At 40.0% G+C, this 19,068-nt stretch overlaps 1 protein-coding gene across 14 annotated transcripts; it reads right to left on the reverse strand.

Annotated features, from left to right (window-relative positions):
- Nucleotides 1-8,064: 8,064 nt before the first annotated feature.
- Nucleotides 8,065-17,941, reverse strand: LOC107813813 (uncharacterized). Of its 14 annotated transcripts, none has more exons than XR_012698590.1 (6): nucleotides 17,322-17,696; nucleotides 16,802-16,863; nucleotides 13,936-15,352; nucleotides 9,668-9,730; nucleotides 9,382-9,443; nucleotides 8,065-8,474 (listed from the first exon to the last, which is right to left on the reverse strand). XR_012698590.1 is itself a non-coding variant. In XM_075229440.1 (6 exons), the coding sequence occupies exons 1-3, from the start codon at nucleotides 17,815-17,817 to the stop codon at nucleotides 14,936-14,938; spliced, it is 594 nt and encodes a 197-aa protein (XP_075085541.1). In that variant the 5' UTR covers nucleotides 17,818-17,941; the 3' UTR covers nucleotides 8,065-8,474; nucleotides 9,382-9,443; nucleotides 9,668-9,730; nucleotides 13,936-14,935. The 14 variants fall into 14 exon arrangements, 2 of the variants coding, with proteins under 2 accessions (XP_075085541.1, XP_016494606.1); XR_012698581.1 differs by having other exon boundaries at nucleotides 16,802-16,868; nucleotides 17,322-17,693; XR_012698587.1 differs by lacking the exon at nucleotides 13,936-15,352 and adding an exon at nucleotides 17,093-17,221 and having other exon boundaries at nucleotides 16,802-16,868; nucleotides 17,322-17,691.
- Between the last annotated feature and the right edge of the window lie 1,127 nt (nucleotides 17,942-19,068).

Below are 19,068 nucleotides of genomic sequence, written 5' to 3' on the forward strand. Positions count from 1 at the left end.
AAAACGGGTGGAGTCCTGCGAGAAACAGATTGAAGCCAACGGCAAGAAGGTTGAAACTTACAACTCCAGGGTCAATCAGATCCAAGGAGCACCACCGATATTGAAGGGTCCAGACTCCAAAAAGTTCATTCAAAAGCCTTTTCCCCGAGCGCGGCACCAAAGTCGATCCCGGAGAGGTTTTGAATACCCGAGATACCCCAAGTATAATGGGACCGCGAATCCAAATGAGCATGCGCAATCAAAGAGAACGACCTGGAAGACGACGAAATTGAGTCGGTGCAGCTGAAAAGTTTTGGGGAAACCTTGTCCAAGGGGGAAATGATATGGTACCACAACTTGCCTCCCAATTCTATTGACTCATTTGCTATGCTTGCAGATGCTTTCGTAAAAGCCCATACCGGTGCCATCAAGGTCGAAACGAGGAAGTCAGACATCTTCAAGGTTAAGCAGAGGGATAACGAGATGCTTAAGGAGTTCGTGTCAAAGTTCCAGATGGAATGGATGGATCTGCCTCTAGTTGTGGATGATTGGGCCATTCAGGCTTTTACCCAAGGGCTCAGCCCTCGAAATTTTGTGGCCTCTCAACAACTAAAGCAAAACTTGGTGGAGTACCTAGCGGTCACCTAGGCCGAGGTCCACAACAGATATCAATCGAAAATCAGGGTCGAAGACGACCAACTTGGGGCCCTTTCGGGGTCTGTGTACCCCATCAGAGCCGATGACAGGTCTAATAGAATTATCGATCAGGAGCCGAGGCCGGTCCGAGATTGATACCAGCCACACGGTGCAGATCAGAGAGGAAACGGATACAGACATCACCCAATAAGGAATGACAAGTGAAATGATCGAGGACCGAGCAGTCGGGGCCTGATGAGCAAGAGCGGGTTCGATAGTTCGCTCGTGAGTAAGGAAACACCGAGATTGTTAGAGTATAATTTAAACATAGACGCTGCAAGTATAGTGTCAGCCATGCATCAAAGAGACTAAGTGGCCCCGACCGTTGCAGTCCGGCCTTGCCTAGAGATCCTAATTTGATATGTAAGTACCACGGTACTCACGATCATAGGACAAAAGACTGCCGACAATTAAGGAAAGAAGTTGCTCGATTGTTCAACAATGGACACATTCGAGAATTCCTAAGCGAGCGAACCAAGAACAACTTCAGAAACAGGGAGACCAACAAACAGGTCAAACAAGAGGAGCCTTAGCACGTAATCAACATGATCATTGGGGGAGTTGATGTCCCCCAAGGGATGATGATAAAACGCGCCAAAGTTTCTATCACGAGAGAAAAATGCAGTCGGGATTACGTCCCAGAAGGAGCTATCTCGTTCAATGACGAAGACGCCGAGGGCATCGTATAGCCTCACAATAATGCACTGGTAATATCTATACTTATCAGTAAATCTTAGGTTAAACGTGTGTTGATTGATCCATATAGCTCGGCTAATATCATCAGATTGAGGGTCGTAGAGCAACTGGGGTTACATGATCAAATCGTACTGGCAGTCCAAGTATTGAATGGATTCAACATGACGTGCGAGACCACGAAAGGTGAGATAACTTTACCAATAAATACTGGCGGGACCGCCAAAGAAATAAAGTTCTATGTGATCGAAAGGGATATGAGGTAAAACGCCTTGTTCAGAAGGCCGTGGGTTCACAACATGAGAGCGGTGCCTTCGACCTTACACCAGGCGCTGAAATTTCCCACTCTGGGAGGAATTAAAATGGTCTATGAAGAACAGCTGGCCATAAGGTAAATGTTCGTTGTCGATGAAGTAATCCCAGTACCCGCAATTTCAACATCAAAAGCATGGAACCGACCAATAAGGAAGAAACTAAATAGCAATAAATGATACCGGCGTCAACCGAGCCGAAAAAATAGAAAGAGCACGGAGCGGATGACGAGGATGATTACAATGTCGTGAGATCCTTCATAGCACCCGATGACACTAACGCCACCAAATTGACGATTAAGGAGTTGGAGTAAGTTATATTGATCGAACACCTACCGGATCAAAAGGTATACCTGGGCACAAGGTTAATCCCCGAGCTCAGGAAAAAACTAATTAATTTTCTTGAAGTTAACGCCGATTGTTTTTCCTGATCCCATCTAGACATGACAGGGACCCCACCGTAGGTAACCACTCACAAATTGAGCATGGATCTGAAGTTCCATCCAATTAAGCAGAAAAGAAGGCCACAGTCCGAGATCAAACACGTATTCATCAAGGACGAGGTATCTAAACTTCTAAAAATAGGTTCCATCCGGGAAGTTATATACCCGGATTTGTTAGCAAACGTAGTAGTCGTGCCTAAAAAGAAAATAAACTTAGAATGTGTGTAGATTATAAGAATCTAAACAAGGCGTGTCCAAAGGATTCTTTCCCTTTACCTAACATCGATCGAATGATCGACGCAACGACAAGACACGAGACACTTAGTTTTCTCGATGTCTATTCCGGGTATAACCAAATTCGGATAGACCCGGAAGATCAAGAAAAGAATTCTTTCATAACCAAGTTTCGCACTTACTGCTATAACGTTATGCCATTCGGATTAAAAAAATGCCGGTGCCACATACCAACGCCTAGTCAATCGGATGTTCGAAGAACAAATAGGAAAATGAATGGAAGTTTATATTGACGATATGTTAGTTAAGTCCCTGCGAGCAGAGAACCATTTGAAATACTTGCAAGAAACCTTCCACGTATTGAGAAAGTTCAACATGAAGCTAAACCCGGAGAAGTGTGCATTTGGGGTCAACTCGGGCAAGTTTCTCGGATTCATGGTATCCAATCAGGTAATAGAGATCAACCCGGACAAAATAAAGGCCATAGAGGACATCACTGTAGTGGATAACGTCAAGGCAATATAAAGACTGACTGGGTAGATAGCCGCGTTGGACTAATTCATCTCGAGATCGTCGGATAAGAGTTATCAGTTGTTCTCACTATTAAAAAAGAAAAAACAACTTTACTTGGACTCCGAAATGCCAGCAAGCTTTGGAAGAATTCAAGCAGTACTACGAGCCCTCCTTGCTGCACACTCCGAAGGCGGGCGAATAATCGTACCTCTACTTGGTGGTTTCCGAGGTGGCGGTAAGTGGTGTTGTGGTACGGAAATAAGAAGGTACACAATTTCCTATTTATTATGTTAGTAGAACCCTAGGCGATGCCGAAACAATGTATCCTCATCTAGAAAAATTAGCGCTCGCCCTACTAAGCGCTTCTAGGAAGCTAAAAATGTACTTTTAATGCCACCTCATATGTGTCGTGACCTCCTATCCACTAAGGAATGTCATACATAAACCCGAGCTTAAGCCTCTTGGCCTCTTGAATCTCGGCCGACAGATCAAATCCCCGGGCGTAAATCTCCTCGAGGGTCTCCCTCCGAGACAACCACTTTACATACTCGACCTTCGTTATTAAACGGGGCTCGGCTATCTCCACATCAATTTTATAGTGGGCCAACATTTATTCAACCTTGGAGGAATCAATCGAGGTTGCCTCTAACTTGGACTTCAGCGCAGTATATTTCTGGCAGAGGTTGTCCCGTTTCGAGACGGCTGAATCCAATTGTGCCCAAAGCTCGTCATTTAGCCGAGACCACTTGTCAACCTTATCCTTTGCCACCAGGAGCTGGTCCTTGACCAACGCCAACTCCTTTTTTGTAGCCTTATTTTCCTAGGCAAGAAGGTCCATCCTGCTCCTCAACATCTCGGCCGATGTGTTGAGCTCATTCATCTCGACCCGGAGCTGGTCAATCAAGTCTATTTTCTCTTGGACCTGCGAAGTCACGTCGTTAGTCACTACGTGTAACCTCTCATTTTTAACCTAAAAGTCCTTACCTTCTCGACCAGGTTGGCATGCTTCTGTTTCACGGACAAAGCCTCTTTTGAGCTTTTTCCATCTTGACTCGAAGAATAGGGAGGTCCTTGAGGGCTTCATCTCTTTGCTCATTTAGGACCCTATACATATCCTTCTGTCAAATTTGCTCTTTAAGCTCGAACTCGAGCTGGCTGATCTCCATACGAGACCGAAGGAAGCTTTCGTGATAGAGCACCGAAGCCTGGAAAACAAAATGATAAGATTATGAGGGTATACTGAAGTTAAATGAGATGCACGATGAGCACAAGCAATGGGAAACTTACCTGGTTCAGTGCATGTTGTGCCTCATTGAAGAGGCTCGATGTGTCCACTTCATTCATCTTTGCTTGGTCATCCTCGGTCACCAGGCAACGAAGGTGGCCGGCTACGCCCACCGGAGCAGACAACACTCGGGTGTCCGCCGGGATAGTAAACACGACCGTTCTTTTACGGCGGGGTCCACGCTCGGTGCAGGGAATTTCCTAACCAGCTTCGGGCTCGAGCTCGGCTCACCTGCTTTTGACGGCACATCCTTTTTCGGGATCTCCAAGTGACCAAACCCAGAATAATCCTCTAGCGCGTTCATATCCACATTGTCGAAGAACATGTTGAGAGCCATGTCTGCGGCCCGTGTCATCTTATTTGGCTTCTCCTTGACGGCCTGATCCTCATCGAACGTGGACTCTGTATAGGATGTAGATTCTGCGATGTCAATGACACTAGCTATTTCCCACGGGGCAGGGATAGTTTCTCGAGAGGTCGTAGCCTCTGATTTTCCATCCGGTTCTCGGGCTAAAGAAGGATCGGCCTCTCAGCCACTACCCCCGATTGCCGATTGTTCCTCTTCATCAGTGACCGGTGCATGAGCGGCAAATTTCAGGTCGTCATCTTCAGGGTATTCCCTGGGCTGGTAGAGGGAGTCAGAGTCAGATACCCTGGCCCGGGTTTTCTTCTTGTTGTTTTTCTAGACCCAAATTGTTACCTTGTTCTTCTTAACTTTGGCGCCTGGCGAGCCGGAAGATTTTCTCTTTTTCTTATGTTTCTCCTTCTGTGCATCAGCTCCAGACTGTCCCGAAGCAGAGAGTTTAGCTAGTGAGGACGGATCCTCGTCCTCGTCCAACGGTCGAAGCTCAATGGTCTTGGAAAAATCTGTAAAAAGAGAAGAACTTAGTAGAAACAAAGGTTGAGTATGAAAATAGACTTATTCGGGAGTAGCACTCACCATGGGGACGAGGCTCCCACTTGCCCTTTGAAAGTTTGCGCCATTTACCCTCAAAATATGACATTTGTTTGCAGATCCACTCCTTGAAGCGAGGAACTGCTTTGGGAACTCAGGAAACTACTGCACGAAGGTAGAAGCAGTCAATAAGAAAAAGGAACAAAAGAAATTCCAAGTACTCAGGAAGGAAAGAAACTTATGGGCTGAGTTACACATTTCAGGGAATGGTAAAGATTCGGAGGGGGAATGAGATCTTCGGTTTTCACCCGAACAAATCTCTCCTGCCAACCCCGATCCCGATCTTCATCGATGCTCGAGAACAGAGCTTTTCTTGCTCGATGAACGAGCTTGATCAATCCCCCTCGAAAAACTCGGGGACAGTAGAGACGAGGCGGGTGGTTTTGGTAAATCGAGGTGCTTCGGTGTTATTGACAAAGTGGTGGAGGAGGATTACGATCCTCCAAAAGGAGTGAATCTGCCCAAGGTAGACCTCATACCTTTTGCAGAAGCTTAGGATTATAGGGTCCACTGGGGCAAGCGTGAAGGGGTAAGTGTAAACACTTAGATACCCATCCACGTAAATGGTGATGTCCTCATCGGGACCGAGGACAACCACTTCCTTTCCCTCCTAGTTGCAGTTCTCTCAAACTGTAGGGAATGTATCCTCGGTAACGGAGCATATGTACCTCTATACCCCCTCGCCTCGGTCCTGTTGACTGTAGGCTTTCTCGACTTTGAAGTCGTTCTCAATAGAGTAGCCCCAGGGGATGAAGCTTTTCAGGGGAGGCTCCGGGGCCACCTCGGGCACGGCCACCTCGGCATCCATGGTCGGGTTGGAAGTTTAAGGGATGGTTTAGTGAGGCGTGGATTTGAAAGTCTTCGCCATCAGAATCTGGAAAATAAGATGATTTGAAGGTAAAAATGAAGATTTGAGGATAAGGATGAAGGTATGAAGGCCATATTTGAAGGTTTGAAGAAGAAGTATGAAGATTTGAAGATGAAGATATGAAGATCTAAAAAACAATGTATGAGGGTTTGAAAGGATCGAGGGTAAAGTAAGGAGCTTTGGAATCAGAAAGTAAAAAAAGGGATCGAAGATTTTATAAAGAAGGGGTAATCAATGCGTGACGTTTCGTATTCGAAGACGGTCAATCGACAACTGACACGTATATGTAGTCAAAATGACGTGACTGATGGGACGTTTAACTGACCCACCAACTCGATTGTAGCGCATGGAAGAAGAAACCGGGGTTAATATATCGCTTCGATAAATCTACTCTCTAAGAAACGAGGGAACTATCTTTGTACGGGTAAAATCGGGGGCAGAGTTTTTCATGATTCCCCGATGAGAAAACAAAGAGGAAGCACGACTTGACATGATTATAATCGAGGCTCAAGGACCCCTCGTATTGAAACTCGGGAAGGATGAACGATGTGTCTGAGATCGGGCACGGTAAAATAACTGACCGTGACCAAGTATAGTTTCTGGACCTCGGGAAGCGCGGAGAACAGTTATGCATGATGAGTAGGGCGCCGTAATATTTGCCCTCAATCGGATATCATGGCGCGAATCCCATCCGATATCAAGCGCAAGTCAACATTTACCGGAAAAAGAAGATTGTTTTACCTTATTTAGACTTGTATTAGAAATAAAATTCTCCTATTATATAAAGGAAAATGTTTCTTTTATTTTGGACACATTGTGACACGAAAACCAAAGTAAATAAAGTTTATTTTTGTCTCTTAGCTATCATTGAAAGTGTTCTTTATTTGTTCTCTTCTTTATTCGCGACCGAGCTTGTATCGAGGGTTCGATCAAGGACGAATTTCACTGTTCAATCTAAGATCAGGCTTGACCATCACATTACGATTGGTTCGATCATTTATTTTATCTTTAACTTATTTATCTGTTGTTCTTAATCATTCGTATTGAATTAAATCGCATATCATTTAAACCGTGTACAAATTTAATTGTTACTTATTTTTAGGGTAAACAAACTTATATAACATATGATTTCATTTTTTATTTTCGCATAAAACTAAGCATTATTTTTACAATGTTTGGTCTCAGTTGTTCTATTCAATGCAACTACTAGCACATAAGCTATTTTGTAATCTATATTCTTATTTTATGCGTGATAGAATGTTAAAAGCATGACCTAAAGTTCTGAAAAAGCATTCCTTTTGTAGTTTTACTTTTCTTTCGAAATGAACCAATAATATACCAATAGTAAGTATTAAAATCTAAAAAGTCTAATTTATTTGAACTTGAAACAAGAATATCAATGTAGAAAAGTTATTTTAATATATTTTTAAAAAATGATTAAGAAGTATATGGGGAGATTAAAAAGTTATAAGCACACATACAATTCATAATTTATTTTCCAATGCCATATTCTTATCATCTCCTTGGTGTATCTTAACTCTTAATATTATATATCAAGGTATTCTATTTCACATCATTTAATATTTAAACTTATCAAGGTTTTGATATAGTAAATGTAATTCGAGTTGATGTAGTAATACTTCCCTGGTATAATATATGGTTTTGGATACGTTTTTTCTATCGACGATTATAAAATAATTAGAGTAGGACAAGACGCTTATTCAGGTAATTATGAGGTGCATATATTTTCCACAAAAAGCAACTCGTGGAAATTGATGGGCAAGTTTCATCCGTATAACGAGTTCTTTGATGGGGACATTGTTACAGTAGATGGGATTGTTTATATCATAGCAATGACGGATTTGTCCAATACTAGTCCGAATGACTTTACTATAGTACGTTTTTGTTTGGAGAAGGAAACATTTCAGGAAATATTGTTTCCAGATCGGATTAAAAGTTGGGAAGATCCAGTTTTATGTGCTCTAGGAGAAAACCTTTGTTTGACTAGGTTACACAATGACTCGAGACGCGATTTTGAAGTTTGGTATATGACGAAGAATGGAATGAGCAATTCACAAGTGCCCCAATTAAGCTTCATCGGTATTTTACAGAAAATCGGATAAAGTTTCCCCTATCCAAAAACTTTCATGTCTCATAAACAAGTAACAACCAACAAATATTGACCTAAATCAGTCACAATATTCATCAACTAACCACAAACGGGTTTCCACCAATATTACCAACCTCCTCAACATAATAAAACCAAAACCAACTCTAAAAATACGGAAAGAAAGTATGATACTAGTAACTAGTCCATATCAACAAATGAGTACTCAGGACACTAAAAGGATAATTATGGAGCGACTCTAAAAGTTCAAAGAAAAGGCCATAACAATAAATAAAATCTCTGCCCACGCGAATAAGTGCGAGGCTCACCAAAAACTATCAACTTGTGCGCTCTAATTAACGAAATCCTCGCCTGCGTCAACTGTTGTCTCTGTACAAAAAAATTAGCAGGGAATGAGTCGCTAGCTCAGTGAGTAATAACACTTAACCACAACCGTTTTTATTGGGGACAAGTCAGAAAACATGCTAGTATATATATTAAACAGAAAATATCATAAGAATGCCCTTTCAGAAACAATAAACAATAATCAGTCTCATCATGTTTTTTTATGTAATATAAATCAATTGACAATTCGATAATAAGCTCGGTAAAATACTGTGTAATATCATTCATGTTTGGGAAGTTTCAATGAATAGATCATGTAATCGGTATAACTGTGGACTTCTTCGTAAGAAGTCAAATATAACGTTAGTCCCTACTCGAGGGAAATCGGTAACGGTATGCTAGTTCTACCTTCTCACTAGCGAGGGCTATAATTGTACTCGGTAATTACAAGGTGCACCAGGTCTAACGAACCCGTCGTTAGCTACGGCATCCTTCAAAGTCTACTCTCATTTATACTTGTCTCTGTAATCCGTATATACTCATAGGAAAATATTTTAAAATAATATAGGACATTTCGGTTCTTATCAAATCATGTAACTCATATCTAGTAATGTACAATTTGTTAGCATGTACAAGCCGTTACTACCATAAAAAAGATTCAGATTTACAGTTTGAAAGTCCCTGTAAAAATCTCTGTCCTTCATCGTCATTATTCTCATATTAGGTTATAAAGTCTCATAACTAAGTTAAGTGAAAAAATAGACTTAGATATTCTCCTAAGGAGAAGAGTGAAAGCATGGAGTCCCAGATTTTTGTGCCTCACGAAAATATGCAGGTGGAACTCATGCCTGAAGCTCAAAAGCCTTGTTCATCCACCAGTAAATTACTGATCTATGGAATCTAAATGATTAAATTATCTGTACAAGGGCAATTGACAAAGCAAAAGTACTACCTGTTTTACCATCACTGATAAAGTTAGATTTTCCTTTCCGCAGGACTGTAACACCGCCAATCCTGATCAAATGGATATTTTATCAAGTAACTGTAAAATATATCTAGTGACAACAAGAATATTTAAAACAACGGTAATCATGTCAAATAACTATTTCGGTATCATATCGAGTAAAAGACTTGTCCCACATGCAACTCAAAATAATCGGTGACATATTCATATTAAAAATTATGTGTAAATCATGCAAGTTATGAAAAATACAAATTGCGGTAAGATTACTACTCACAGTACTCGAGCCGAATACCAAATGCTTCACCTCGAGCAATTCGTACAACTTCCTCCAATCAATCTATAATCATATCAACACCGATCTCGTGTTAATTGCCTCATTTAAGCTAAATCCGTCACTAATTTAGAATACCCAATCCTCCGAGTTTTATATTTTATCATCAATTCGCCGAATTATATTTACTCATGCTATGAGTAATTTAAATTAGTCCAAAATCGTTTAAATAAAAAGGTATTTATATGGTTTATTCCCTGTACTGTTCAATTTCCTTAATCGTGTGCATAAATTGAAACTGAAATAACATTACTGTCCATAATATCCCTTATTTTTTTCCAAGTGAATTTATCTTACAGTAACGTTGACCAACTTCCAATTGCATAATTTGCCCAGAATAACTCTTATTGGTATTATATTTCTTATACCTTGTGAAACTCTTCAAATATATGAACTGAGATAAAAAGAATTACCAAAAAAAAAGAACTCAGATGAGAAATTCGAGTATTACCCATAAGAACCAGTGCGTAACTAAGATTTCTCAAGGTTTGGTTCCAGCCTCTTTCTTCTTCTTCTTCTTCTCCTTTTGTTTCCTCCTCTATGGTTTTTTTTTGTTTCTTCTATGTTGTTTAGCAACAGCTTTGTTGCGTCCCTTTTCCCCTTTTCACGTTTCTCCTTCTAATGGGCTTTAGCCCATTTTTCTATTATTTCTTCTTCTTTTTATTAACTTTAGTTAAAGACTTATATGCCTTTATTAATAAAATATAGGATATTATATCCTCCCCACCTTATGAAATTCGGTCCCCGAATTGAACTCAAGTACGTACATGTAGACTGAAACAAATGGGGTACTTCGCTTGCATATCTTTTTCTACTTCCCACGTAGCTTCTTCAACTGTATGATTTCGCCATAAGACTTTTACGAACTCAATTTCTTTTGACCGTGGCTTTCTTACTTGCCTATCAACAATAGCCATCGGTTCCTCCTCGTAAGACAACTTCTCATCAAGCGGTATAGCAGGTGCTTCAAGCATCTGAGATGAGTCTGATATACATTTCCTTAGCATTGAGACATGAAACATTGGATGAATAAAGGATAGCTCAGGAGGAAGTGCCAAGAGATAAGCCACAACTCCCACTCGGTCTAGTATCTCATACGGTCCTATAAACCTGGGGCTCAACTTGCCTCTTTTTCCAAACCGCATCATACCTTTCATGGGAGACTCGTAGGAACACTTTGTCCCCAATTGTGAACTTTAAATTTCTTCTTCTCTTATCAGCATAAGACTTTTGTCTACTTTGAGCTGCAAGAAATCCCTGTCTGATCAACTGGACCTTGTCCATAGCTTCTTGTACTAGGTCAGGTCCTAATAAGTTAGTCTCACCAACTTCAAACTATCAGATAAGAAAATGATATCTTCTACCATACAATGCTTCGTACGGTGCCATTTGAATGTTGGACTGGAAGTTATTGTTGTAAGCAAATTCAGCTAAAGGTAGATAAGCGTCACAACTACCTCCAAACTCAAGAATGCAAGCTCTCAACATATCCTCCAAGATCTGTATAGTACGTTCAGACTGCCCGTCTGTATGTGGATGAAATGCAGTACTAAGATCTACTCGTGTACCCAATGCTTCTTGAAAAGATTTTCAAAAGTGTGAGGTAAATTGTGATCCTCTATCAGAGATGATGGATATTGGAACTTCGTGAAGTCGGATAATTTCGTTCATAAATATTTGTGCATACCTTACTCCATCATATGTAGTCTTCACTGGAAAAAAGTGTGTTGATTTCATCAGTCGATCTACAATCACCCATACAGAGTCATAACCTCTAAGGGTTCGTGGTAGCCCGGTGACAAAATCCATAGTAATTCTTTCCCATTTCCACTCTGGAATCTCATTTTGTTGTAACAGTCCTGCGGGTCGCTGATGCTCAGCCTTGACCTACTGGCAAGTCAAACAACTAGAAACAAAGTTAGCAACATCTTTCTTCATACCTTCCCACCAATAGAATTGCTTTAGGTCATGATACATTTTTGTGGATCCAGGATGTATAGTGTATTTAGAGTTGTGGGCTTTTTCAAGAATAGCATGTCTCAACCCATCTACGTCTGCTACACATAGCCTGTCACCCATTCGAAGCATACCATCACTTTCAATAATTATATCCTTGCTTTTACCAGCTAAGGCATCATCTCTGTATTTGCATAATCGCTCATCCTCATATTGGGTGGCCTTAATGCGCTCAACTAATGAAGACTTAGCTTGAGCACAAGCCAACAATGCCTTTGAATTTCCGACACTAAATCTGATACCTATATCTTCTAGTCTCTGAATATCTTTGGCCAAAAGTCTCTTTGCAAGAGCTATATGTGCCAAACTCCCCATAGATTTTCTGCTCAATGCATCAGCCACCACATTGGCTTTTTCAGGATGATACAAAATAGAACAGTCATAGTCTTTGAGTAGTTCCATCCACCGACGTTGCCGAAGATTCAGATCTCTATGATGAAAGATATACTTCAGACTTTTATGGTCAGTATAAATCTCACAAGTTTCGCCATATAGGTAATGCCTCCAAAGTTTTAGAGCAAATACCACTGCAGCCATATCCAAATCATGTGTGGGATAGTTTTGCTTATGCTTTTTCAATTATCTCGAATCATAATCTATAACGCGACCATTTTGCATGAGAACACATCCTAATCCCACCCTCGAGGCGTCACAGAATAATGTAAATCCTCCAGAACCTGATGGTAAGGCTAATATTGGTGCAATTATCAAACATGTTTTGAGTTTTTGAAAGCTCTGCTCACATTCCTCCGTCAACTGAAACTTTGCATTTTTCTGTGTTAGCTTGGTCAGTAGCGCTGCTATCCTGGAGAAATCCTACACAAAAACGCCTGTAATAGGCTGCTAAGCCTAAAAAGCTGCGAATCTTTGTAGGAGAAGTAGGCCTGGGCCATTTCTGCACAGCTTTTGTCTTCTTAGGATCTACCATAATTCCATCTTTGGATACAACATGCCCCAAAAATGCTACCGAGTCTAGCCAAAATTCACACTTTGATAACTTAGCATAAAGTTGATGCTCTCGCAATGTCTGCAACACAATCCTGAGATGATTCTCGTGTTCTCCTTGGCTACGAGAATATATCAGGATATCATCAATAAATACTATTACAAATCTATCCAGAAACGGCTTGAACACCCTATTCATTAAATCCATGAATGCAGCTAGAGCATTAGTTAGTCCGAAAGGCATCACAAGAAACTCATAGTGCCCATATCGAGTTCTGAAAGCAGTCTTAGAAATATCTTCATCTTTGATTCTAAGTTGATGATAACCAAAACAGAGGTCAAACTTTGAAAATTGGGCAGCTCCTTATAACTGATCAAACATGTCATCTATACGAGGCAAAGGATATTTATTGCGTATTGTTATCTTGTTCAACTGCCTGTAGTCAATGCACATTCTCAGGGATCCGTCTTTCTTCTTTACGAACAGTACCGGTGCACCCCATGGAGATATACTCGGTCTGATAAAACTCTTATCTAACAAATCCTGCAGTTGTTGTTTTAGCTCCTTCAACTCTGCTAGTGCCATCCGATATGGCAGTATTGATATGGGTTGTGTGTCAGGTGGAAAATCAATACCAAAATCTATTTCTCGTACTGGAGGCAATCTTGGTAAATCCTTAGGAAATACATCAGAAAATTCTCTCACTACTGGTACATTTTCTATACTAATTATTTCCTTTCTTGTGTCATTTACAATAGCTATGAGACCCAAGCAACCTTTCTTCAGCAGTCGTTGAGCCTTCATAAAAGATACATATTTGTAATTCTCTGGAACCTGACCCCCTTTTAGAACAAAATTGGGTTCGTTTGGTATCTCAAACTTGACTATCTTTGCATGACAATCGACGATAGCATAGCAGAAAGATAACCAATACATTCCCATCAACATGTCAAAGTCGATCATATCAAGTACAATAAGGTCAGCTAGAGTATCTCTACCTTCAACCCGAATCTAACAAGCACGATACACGTATTCAGCTAATAGAGACTCTACAACAGGAGTAGCAACTAGAAAAGGGTACACGTATTCAGCTAATAGAGACTCTACAATAGGAGTAGCAACTAGAAAAGGGTCATTCAATAGCTCAGGCTGCTACTAAACCTCAAAGCACAGTACGAGGACACATAGGTGTGAGTAGATCCCGGATCAATCAACGCAAGTGCATCAAATGAACAGACAGAAAGAATACCTGTAACCACAACATTTGAGGCCTGAGCATCCTGTCTAGTAAATGCAAAAACTCTCGCCTGACCTCTACCAGCATTCCCTTGTCCTTGATTCACAGTAGCATGATCTCCAGCACCTCGACCTCTATTTCATTTACCTGTAGCACCTGAAGTATTACGAGTAATCTGAGTAGGTGCAGCTGACTGAATAGAAGCCTGGTTGAAATTTCTTGGAGGCTGAGGGCAATCCCTCAAGTGATGTCCCAACTGGCCACACCGAAAGCACTCTCCAATTAGAATACGATATTGGCCCAAATGTGATCTACCACAGGTCTGGCAGACTGGAGTAGTGGCATATATCTGCCCAGAATTATGATGTCCAGAAGATGATGGTCCCCTATTACCCTGTCTGTAATGCGGTCTGTATGTGGACTGTGAAGACAAGTGTGTCCCTGTCTGAAAACCCTGTTGTTGTCCCTGATTTCCTGCTCTTCGATTTTCACTAAAACCGCCACTGAAAGACCCTCATGTCTTGGCCTTCTTACGTAAATCACTAGTTACACGCTTCTCACGTCCCTTGGTTTCAATCTTTCTAGCAAGGTCGACTGCATCAGAGTAGGATAAAGTCTTCATCTGTGGGGCTACTGCAGTGTATAGACGACCAACTAATCCATCAACAAACCTCTGAACTCGAGATTCTTCGGTAGGCACTAAGTAAGGGACATATCTAGCCAGCTTACAAAACTTTGTGTTATATGTTGACACATCCATATCTGGAGTCTGAACCAATCTCTCAAAGTCTCTAGCATATTTTTGCATCAAGTTGTCCGGAAGAAAATTATTCATGAACAATTTAGTGAATTCGTCCCATGTCAGTGGTGCTGCTCCTACTGAGCTTCCTAGCAATACAGTTTCATACCATGTGTTGGCCATATCCTCTAGTTTGTATGTTGCGAGCTCCGAGGCTCTCTCACTAGAACATCCTAGAGCAGGTAATGCCTCGAGTGGCCCATCCAAGAAACTTTAAGGATCTGCTGAATTATCAAAACCTGTAAATTTTGGTGATTTCAATTTCAGGAACTCTTGTAGGGATACTTCCTTATTCCCGAAAGTTTGAGTTTGTGCAGGTGCTTGTGTTTGTAGAGTAGCCGGAGGAGCTGAACTTCCACCCTGAGTAGGCACCAATGCCTCTAACACATTCAATAACCTTGCCACAGCGTCTGCAGGTAAGGCAACAGTTGGCACTGGTGGTGGAGCGTCTTGAACTCCCTGCCCTTGCACTTGATATGGCATAGCAGCTTGGGGTTGACCCATGTTCCCAACTTCAGGTTGAGGGGCAGCCTGTCTTCTAGTTTGATGAACGCCAACTTGACCGCCACCCCGGGTAGCACCACGTCTAGCCCCACGTCCAGCAGATGAGGGTGTGCGTATGCTAGCCATCTGCGAAAGAAATATTCCAAAGTCAATCTCAAGTTATCTCAACGCACGATCAAAGAATGAAAGAAGGGAAAACATTCCTAGATGTTCAGTAGCCTCAAGATCAAGAGTATGGGCGCCTACATACCCATGAACAAGACTCTACAAAACATTGCTCCATGAATCGGGACTTAAAGCCTAAGATCTGATACCAACTTTGTCACGGCCCAATTTAGGATCATGACCGGCGCTTAGGAGCAAGTGCCCCCAAGTAAGCCTCATCGGTATTTTACAGAAAATCTGATAGAGTTTTCCCTATTTTAGGATTATCCAAAAGTTTTCATGTCTCATAAACAATATACAACCAACCAATATTCACCTAAATCAACCACAATCTTCATGAACTAACCAAAAATGAGTTTTCGCCAACACTACCATAATAATACTAAGCCCATCTCAAAAATACGGAAAGAAAGTGCAATACTAGTAACTAGTCCAATATAACGAATGAATACTCTTGACACTAATAAAAATGACTATGGAGCGACTCTAAGAGTTCAAAAGGAAAGACGATAAAAATAAATAAACTCTTCGCCCACGCAAACAAGTGCGGGGCTCACCAGGATCTATCAACTTGTGTATTATAATTAACGAAATCATCGTTCACGTCAACTGATGTATCTGGAAAAAAATAGCGGGGAGTGAGTCGCTAGCTCAGTGAGTAATAACACTTAACCACAATTATTTTTAATGGGGACATGTCAGAAACCATGCTAGTATATTAACCAGAAAATATCATAAGAATGCCCCCTTTCTAAAACGGTAAATATAATCAGACTTTTCATGTGTTTCCTGTAACAGAAATCAATTCAACATATCGGTAATAAACTCGGTAAACACTGTCTCATAGCAAATCTTTATGTTTGGGAGGTTTCCAAGAAAGGATCATGTAATATGTATCACTGTGTGGACCTCTTCGTAAAAGGAGTCAAATATAGTTGTAGGTCCCTAATCGAGGGAAAACTGTAACTGTATGCTAGTTCTACCTTCCCACTAGCAAGGGTTATAACTGTAATTGGTAATCTGTAAATACAAGGTGAACCAGGTCTAACGAACCCACCGTTAGCTACGGGATCCTTCAAAGTCTACTCCCATTTATACTTGTCGCTGTAATCCGTATATACTTGTCGGAAAATATTTTATAGCAATATCGGGTATTTCGGTTCTTATCAAATCATGTAATTTCGTTTCAATAACGGTAAATCTTATCTCAAGTAACGATAAAACATATTCAGTAGCAATGAGAATATTCATATCAATTGTAATCATCTCCAATATATATAGTGGCATCATATCAAGTAAAGGACTTGTCCCACATGCAAATTCAAAACAGCCGATGACATGTTCATGTTAAAATCACATGTAAATCATGCTAGTTGTAGAAACCCAAATTGCGATAAGGTTACTACTCACAGTACTCGTGCCGGAATACAAACTTGTCACTTGCGAGCACTTCGTGTGACTTTCTTCACGACCTATACTGTTACAAAATCAATATAGGTATTAGCTTCGTGAACTACCAATGTAATCGATTCCAGATCCTGTCAAATCTAATCTATTTTTCTGTTTTCACTCCTCGAAATATGATCATCTATTCTCTATTAATAGTAATTAACTGGAAAGTAAATTGGTTCTTGCTTCTGTGTATGTCAATATATATAGATTGCTTATACAGATACTTAGAATTGCCTGGGAACTCAATACCTTTGCTATATTTCACGTACTGCTTTGCAAGCACTCAGAGACTCTCCACTAAAGTAGCATGAAAGTCATAGATTCATTACTTTCTCAATTTAGAATAATGACAATCTGATCTCATTCATAGGTATTCTCCTATACAATTCAATCGAAACTCAGTATGACCACGTTATCAATATCACTATTTAGCCATGATAATCTGGATATACCTATGTTAATGGAAAAAACAAAATACCTTGAAACTCGAATTAAACTCCGCTGAAAGTGGCTCTCTTGCTGCACCAGATCGCTAGACACTATAAAGACCTTCTTGATTTTCTCTTTATAGATGTGAACTTGCTACCAACAACTTTGTTGTTCCTCAATTTTATTTTATTTTGCAGGAGCCTTAATGCCCCAACTCTCCTACTCTTATTCATTTTTCTTTGAGATTGCAAGGAATTGGAATTTTACCCCTTCCCAAACTCTATACGATGCCCTATATCCAATATTTCTTGGGCTTCGGCCCTTCTATTTTTTTTTATTTGCTTGCTTGTTTCTATCTTTATTTATGTATTTGTAGGGTATTACATTCTCTCTATCTTATAAAATTCGGTCTCCGAATTTAAAAGAAATGCATACCTATAGTGTGAAATAAGTGAGAATATTTCATGGAGTAAGATGTTGACAATTCCATCAGTGCATTGCGGACGTTGCTTGAGGCCTGTGAGCTTTATGAAGAATGGAGACATATTATTTTTGAAGTTTAAAGGTGAATTCGTGGTTTATAATTCAAAAAGACACAAATTCGAAGATGTTAAACTTGCAGGCCTTGAGGCACCACTTTACTTCAATTGGGTTGTACCATATTTTGAAACTTTGTTTTCTCCTAAATCCTAATTAATATTGCTCTATTAGGACAGAACTTTACTTTCTGTTTCTTTAATTGATTCTACTTAACTAGTACCTCTTTACAATTTTTTCTTTTCATCTTGGTACGTTCTTTTCTTTCTTACTTTTTTTATTTTGTGTGTGTGTGTGTGTGTGTGAACGTGCTTAAAATCAATTTTACGTGACTTTTTATCCACTTAATTCCTTCGTCGTAGTAACAATTTATTCTAGATGATGATTTGAATTCATGTCAGTATTTTTTATCGTTTTTGTAATAGGTAGAAATAAGCCAATCATAAGAGAACTTGTCAATAGATTTGATGCAGAAACTCATTCGTCTTCACCGAATCAAATGTGCCTAACACGCCTATTAGGAGTACTAGCAACTTTAATATTTTACTAAAGAAGGGGATAAAATAGATTGTATACCGTTAAATTGCGCTAACTTCTCTCTAGATTAATATTCATTGTGAGAGATCGATCGAATTTGCAGAGTCTAATGGTTAACAATTTTACCATTAGTAACTTTGTTAGTTTGATATTCAATGGAAACAAATCATATCAATTTAATAAATAAAGTATCTGATAATTAAATTATAGTGTAATAAACATTGACTGTGCCTCAATGGATAGTGATAAGTGAGTTTGTAGACCATTAAATCGGAGATCTTGAGTTTGAATAGAAATCATTTTCCCCTTATATGAATCCTACATATTACGAATTCAAATTAATCAAATCAATATTTAACTGAATATCAAATAATTAAACAAAAAGATAGATAGCAAAACACAACCATCGTGATATTCCTTGATCAATACTCCTTGATCAAAATTGAAAAAGAACACATACTGTACAACAGTTTCATTGTGCAACTCATATTCATGTTAGGAAAGATTTTATTACGACAATTTTTATTAATTATGACATGGCGTATGTGGATAAGACACCTAACAACCTGAGTCAAAGGGGTTATTTACCATGTAGCTATTAGGGCTGTAAAAAAAATCGATAAACCGCACAAAACCGATAATTCGAGTCAAATCGGAAAAAAAAATCCAGTTGTGGTTTGGTCTGGTATTGGAAAGAAAAAACCCGACCATAATTGGTTTTG

Source organism: Nicotiana tabacum, chromosome 14 (genome assembly GCF_000715075.1).
Source record: "Nicotiana tabacum cultivar K326 chromosome 14, ASM71507v2, whole genome shotgun sequence".
Classification (NCBI taxonomy): domain Eukaryota; kingdom Viridiplantae; phylum Streptophyta; class Magnoliopsida; order Solanales; family Solanaceae; genus Nicotiana; species Nicotiana tabacum.

What these genes read in the sequence shown, in the direction of transcription:
- LOC107813813 (XM_016639120.2), bottom strand. Translation starts at nt 17,817, where the DNA reads ATGTCTCCATTCTTCATAAAGCTCACAGGCCTCAAGCAACGTCCGCAA. An exon ending in TCACTTATTTCACACTATAG is followed by an intron (nt 16,869 to 17,707) that starts GTATGCATTTCT and finishes ATTTTGTAACAG; the next exon opens with TATAGGTCGTGAAGAAAGTC. An exon ending in TGTATTCCGGCACGAGTACT is followed by an intron (nt 15,353 to 16,801) that starts GTGAGTAGTAAC and finishes TTTCTTTCGCAG; the next exon opens with ATGGCTAGCATACGCACACC.